The following is a 6,000-nucleotide window of genomic DNA, read 5'->3' as shown; positions in this document are numbered from 1 at the left end:
AGTGTATCTTCATTCCAAAAAGGTTTGAAAAGGTGGAAAAAAAAAGGAAAGGAGGATAGAGGAGATAACTGTTACCTTATGGTTCACTATTGACAAGAAACTCAGCTCTTCTAAGACCCATATTATTATTTCTGAACAGATGTCTCTATGATTGACCTTCTTAGCTCCAAATTCTTCTCACTCTGTGAGAAACAAAGTAAAGGGCTGCACTATATTTTAAAAACCAGTGACTTTTTTTAATGTTAAAATACAACGACAAGAGCCCCAAAAGGGCTCTCAGCTTAAGGAGCCACTCATTCATTTATGGGCACAGGTGTGCAGACACTGTAAAAACAGAACAGCAAAGGGCAAGGAGTGTCCCTCTTCTCTCCCAAGCCCCACCTGGGGCATTAGTGCTTCCTCTGTCACAGCCACAGACTCACAGTCCCTCTGGACAGCAAGGGCCACTCAGGCCGACTTGCAGCTGCAGGCTCTCTTCTGTGTGGCAAGAGGTGGTGATCACTTGGTACTCAGGAGCTGCTTTCTCTGTTGCTCCAGGAGTGCCTCAAGGTGGTCAGCCCTCTTAACTGCTGCCTAGGACATATAGACACACAGAGCCTGTCAGGCGTCCCTGAGGCAGCGCTCTGGGGATAGAGGAAGAGTTACAGGTAGGAAAGAACAACTTACTTCATACTGTTTTCGAAGATTGTTCACAGTCTCTTCTTTCTTCATTATAGCCATCTTGACCCTGTGAGGTGAACAGATACTAGATTAACCAGGAGACTCTAATTACCTCACAGCCAACAGCTTGGAACCCCAGACAGGGTCTGAAGATCAGCCCAGGAAACATACTTTGGCAATGATTCAGTTTTGTGACCTGGACACTTAGCTTCTCTAGGCCTGCTTCTTCATTTGTACTGGGGTGGGGGTGGGACAGGGCAGCAGCAAAATGTTCCCTGAGGTCCTCCTACTATTCTAGAATTCTAATCTGTTCTTTTCTAGTTTTGGGCAGGGAAGGAGATGAAGAGACTTGATGAAGAGATGAATCATGTGTGGCTGGGGTTTTGTAAAACTTAACTTTTGTCTACACAGATAGACATACAAACAGTCTCCATACAAATTCCTAGGCAAATCATCATGATGCCAAATTACTAAGCAGTCCTTCTAAGGGCTCAGACCCCTGCTGCTTCCTATCACCCTCCCTAGGAACTTAAAAATCACTCCAAACTGATCAGTCTCCTAGGGATACATATTCTTCCAGCAATACAAGAACTTGATTAGCCTGCTAAGACATCATTTAACCCCCATTCACTAATTCTATAAATGGGCATTGTTATTTATTAATAACAAATGAGGATTTTTAATATTGAACAGCCTCCCTCCACCCCAATACAGTCCAAGGGGGTGGCTCAAATGAATATCTACCAAATAATTTACTTATTTTTCCATTTAAATACATACATTATCTTAGAATTCTTTCCTAGGCCCATTGACCCTGCTCTTCCCTGCCATATCTATGATTGGGATATGTTAAGAACTATGCGTAAGTGAAGGGGCAGGTCAATTTTTCGAGAGCTTCCACAGCTGTGAATCATAAACTTGAAGGAGTTGCAAAGCAGCCTTTACTAAAGCAGATATTTCTTGTGGATTGGGAATGAAATAAATTGGAGGCAAGAGTGAAGAGGAGAGAGGTCCTTGTATCATCATCATCCTCTCACATGAAGAGATTCATTCTACAGGTCTGAGTTAGACCTCCGGCAGCCACTGGCAGGTGGCTCCTGTATCACAACAGGGGTGTGCGCTAAAAAGTACTGATATGATTCCTTTAAATACATTAGGATCAGTGATACAGCTCTGTATCAGTGATATATAGTGATGGTCTAGAGAGTTTGTTAAAATTATATCTTGTTCTGGTGTCCCAGACTACCATCTCTCCTAGTCAATATAGTAAATTAGCTTATAAGTAGCCAGTATAAAGGAGCAGTAGTAGGAAATAAGATTGCAAAAGGAAACCTGGATGTCACATACAAAGTATCCCAAAGATCAAAGGAATATAATTTACAAAATGTACCATATATTAACCAGAAATCACATTCTGCTAATATGTAAGGAATAATCTAGGCACTGTTTTTGATCATATGGCATATAAACCTCAGACAAATTCCAGATATTCACAGAATATCAAAAGGTGTCAAAAATTTTGAGATGATATGAACATACTAACTTCAAAGTTTTACTGACAATTTTGAGATGATCTGGATACTAAGGAAGTAATTCCCAAGCTGTCACAGATAAGAATCTGTCCCCTCCAAGATCCCATAAAAATTCCTGCTTCATCTCCCTTCAGTGCTCCATCTTTATGGGGTTCATGCTGCTGACTATTCCTATCTTGAAGCCATGGTTATTCAAGTAATACTCTTTGCCTTTTCCCCTCCCTTGTCTTCTTCATGCTGACTCCCTTAACCATCTTATTCCCCCTTCCCCATGCCACTTGCCTCTGTACCCCTTTTATGCTTGTCTTGGTACTTTCTATGCCTAATTAAAGCGTGATTGCAATGCCACTTCCCACTGCTACTGTGGGCTTTCCTGGTGAGAAGTGGGCATGTGTGCCCTCATTTTAAAATTTTATAAATTCATGATCAAGTCAGAGTTTTTATATGTTTATTTAAAATTTGGGGTATGCATGGTAAAGCTGGGCACACATATAAAAGCCAACAGCAAAGCCCAACTTCTCAGTGACTAATGTAGACAAGATCCAAGGTAGTTCATTGGCCTATAAGTGCGTCCAAGACAATGTCCTCATTATATTATCTCACCTAGTAGGTTAATTCAAGGACATTGGACAGATTTTTCTGGGAAGACACCAAGCCTGGGGGCAATTTCTTTTTTCAGGCTATTCTGCCAGTAATTCTCCTACTTCATCATATAAAAGGCCTGACTGAGAAGAGCAACAAACTCTGGGTCATTTGTAGTATACATCTGAACCAATGTGAAGCGGTAAGAATGGGCCGAGCATCAGTGGGTAAAGTGAATAAGTGTTAAAAAGCTGCTTTTCAGAATCCATCCAACTTCTTCTTCTAAAGAATTCTTTACCATATTGGAATATTACAGAGATATATGGAATATCCCTAAATAACAGGGGCAATTAGGAATGGGAATAGAAGTGGCTCTCCCTCTATTCCCTGGTCTTCATTAAGACCCCAGCTTTTTACTTCCACAAAGCAATTCAAAGCCATTTCCTCTCCTTGGTTCCTAGTTCAATGCTAAGCACTAAGCAGATGCCTGAAAAATATAGGTTGTGGCAAGATTTACATGAATTGTCACAAAATGAAATGAGCAGAACCAGAAGCACAGTTTACAAAGTAATAGCAATATAATGATTAATTGTGAATGACGTTATTATTATCAGCAATTCAATGATCCAAGACAACTCCAAACTAGTCACAATGAAAAATGCTATCCATCTTCAGAGGGAAAAAACTGATGAAATCTGAATGCAGATCAAGGCATATTTTTCCTTTATTTTTCTTGCTTTTAATTTTTTTTCTTTCACAATATGACTAAAGTAGAAATATGTTTTGTATGACTGTACATATATAACCTATATCAAATTGCTTGCCTTTTCAAGGAGAGGGAAGGGGAGAAAAAGAATTTAGAATTAAAAATTTTTTTAATGAATTTTTAAAACTTTTATATGTAATTGGAGAAAAAAATAAAATATTAAATTTAAAAAAAAATTATAGGTTGTCTAGCTATGGTGACCCTGGGCAAGTCACTTAACCCCAATTGCCTCAGGGAAAAAAAAAATTATAGGTTACTGTTATCCCTTAAAAGAAACCTTCCCAGACAAGAATCAACCCATTTACCAAGCAAATGGAAAGAATGATTGGCTGGAACCACACTCTTACCTCTTATGCACTTCTTCCAGCTCATCTTCTTTGTCCTGATTGATCTTCTCTAGTTCTAACTGATGACGAGTCCGTAGCTCTGATATTTCTATTTTCAATCGCCTGTTCTCCTCTTCAGTTGCCATCAGTCGGTCTGAGAATTCCTGGCGGATCACCTCTGACAGGCTGCTCCTTTCTTCCATTAACTTGTCCTTCACCTGACAAGAAAATCTAAGAATCAGAGACAGCCTGGGAATGTGGGGAAGGGTGGGGATGCTCAGTAACAGCTCCTGAGCTCACCATTATTATATCCTCCACCTCCTTCTCCTTCTGTTTCACTAGGCCCTGGAGCCTAGAGTTCTCGCCTTCAGCCTCTCCAAGTCGACCCTTCAACTCGGCACAGCGCTCCTGTAGCTTTCGCTCTGACTGCTCCAGATCAGCAAGTTCTGCCTCATATTTGTCCCGCACACGCTTGATCCTTAGGGCAGAAAAGATGGAAGATTGAGGAGGTGAGATGTGCTGACAACATCATAAGTCCTGGCAATTAGGTTGAGTCTTATCACTGACTTGTTGGACTTCTTTTTTTTCCTGGCTTGTCTGCCTTTTTTTTTTTTTTTTAAATTATAGCTTTTTATTTACAAGATACATGCATGGGTAATTTTTCAGCATTGACAATTGCAAAACCTTTTGTTCCAAATTTTCTCCTCCTTCCCTTCCCCCTCCTTCCCCCAGATGGCAGGTAGATCAATACATGTTAAATATGTTAAAGTATATGTTAAATACAATATATGTATACATGTTCATACAGTTATTTTGCTGCACAAGAAGAATTGGACTTTGAAATAGTGTACAATTAATCTGTGAAGGAAATCAAAAATGCAGGCGGACAAAAATAGAGGGATTGGGAATTCTATGTTGTGGTTCACACTCATTTCCCAGAGCTCTTTCACTGGGTGTAGCTGGTTCAATTCATTACTGCTCTATTGGAACTGATTTGGTTCATCTCATTGTTGAAGAGGGCCACGTCCATCAGAATTGATCATCATATAGTATTGTTGTTGAAGTATATAATGATCTTCTGGTCCTGCTCATTTCACTCAGCATCAGTTCATATAAGTCTCTCCAGGTCTTTCTGAAATCATCCCGCTGGTCATTTCTTATAGAACAATAATATTCCATAATATTCATATACCACAATTTATTCAACCATTCTCCAATTGATGGGCATCCACTCAGTTTCCAGTTTCTGGCCACTACAAAGAGGGCTGCCACAAACATTCTTGCACATATAGATCCCTTTCCCTTCTTTAAGATCTCTTTGGGATATAAGTCCAGTAGAAACACTGCTGAATCAAAGGGTTTGCACAGTTTGATAACTTTTTGAGCATAGTTCCAAATTGCTCTCCAGAATGGCTGGATATATTCATAATTCTACCAACAATGTATCAGTGTTCCAGTTTTCCCACATCCCCTCCAATATTCTGCATTATCATTCTAGCCAATCTGTGTAGTGTAGTGTGTAGTGGTATCTCAGAGTTGTGTTAATTTGCATTTCTCTGATTAATAATGACTTGGAGTATCTTTTCATATGGCTAGAAATAGTTTCAATTTCTTCATCTGAGAATTGTCTGCTCATATCCTTTGACCATTTATCAATTGGAGAATGGCTTGATATCTTATAAATTAGTGACTCATTGAACTTTCAATACACCACCAAAGCCTTCTCACTCCATTGCTTTGTGCCACTGGTACCTACTATATAGCATTACTTGTGGAATACTCATCTAGGTCCAAACTTGGCTTTTGTGATTCTTCAGGCTGAGTGCTACAGTGGATCAAGTTAGGAAATCTGAATTTGACACTCACCTCTTACACTGACTGATCTCATGAAGGAATCATGTAATTTCATGTCTCCCCTCCTTTATAAAACCGGGAATAATCCTAATAGCCATGTTTACAGAGTGTGCCAAAATTTATAAAGTGCTTTATTTATGTATCTTCCTACACGAGCTGGTTCAAACTTGAACTCTTTCACTTCCACCCTGGGATTACTGTGCTGCCTGGTGGCTGCTCTGCTGAGACCTCCTCTCCAACTTTACTTTGTGTTCCTCTACAGGTTTCGGATCCTTCCAGT

General features: G+C 39.8%; 1 protein-coding gene across 4 annotated transcripts in view; it reads right to left on the bottom strand.

Moving 5' to 3' along the window:
* Positions 1-214: 214 nt before the first annotated feature.
* Positions 215-6,000, bottom strand: part of CEP131 (centrosomal protein 131) — a 53,882-nt gene continuing 48,096 nt past the window's right edge. For all 4 annotated transcript variants that reach the window (XM_051995403.1, XM_051995404.1, XM_051995402.1 and 1 more), the window contains 4 exons: positions 4,167-4,344; positions 3,888-4,084; positions 667-727; positions 215-573 (listed from right to left, as the gene is read on the bottom strand). In XM_051995403.1, coding sequence (XP_051851363.1) covers positions 499-573; positions 667-727; positions 3,888-4,084; positions 4,167-4,344 — 511 coding nt within the window. In that variant the 3' untranslated portion in view covers positions 215-498. The remainder of the gene's footprint in view (positions 574-666; positions 728-3,887; positions 4,085-4,166; positions 4,345-6,000) is intronic.

The sequence above is a fragment of the Antechinus flavipes genome, chromosome 4 (assembly GCF_016432865.1).
Source record: "Antechinus flavipes isolate AdamAnt ecotype Samford, QLD, Australia chromosome 4, AdamAnt_v2, whole genome shotgun sequence".
Lineage (NCBI taxonomy): Eukaryota > Metazoa > Chordata > Mammalia > Dasyuromorphia > Dasyuridae > Antechinus > Antechinus flavipes.
Note: the sequence above shows the minus strand (reverse complement) of the source record. Positions and strands in the feature narration are given on the sequence as shown.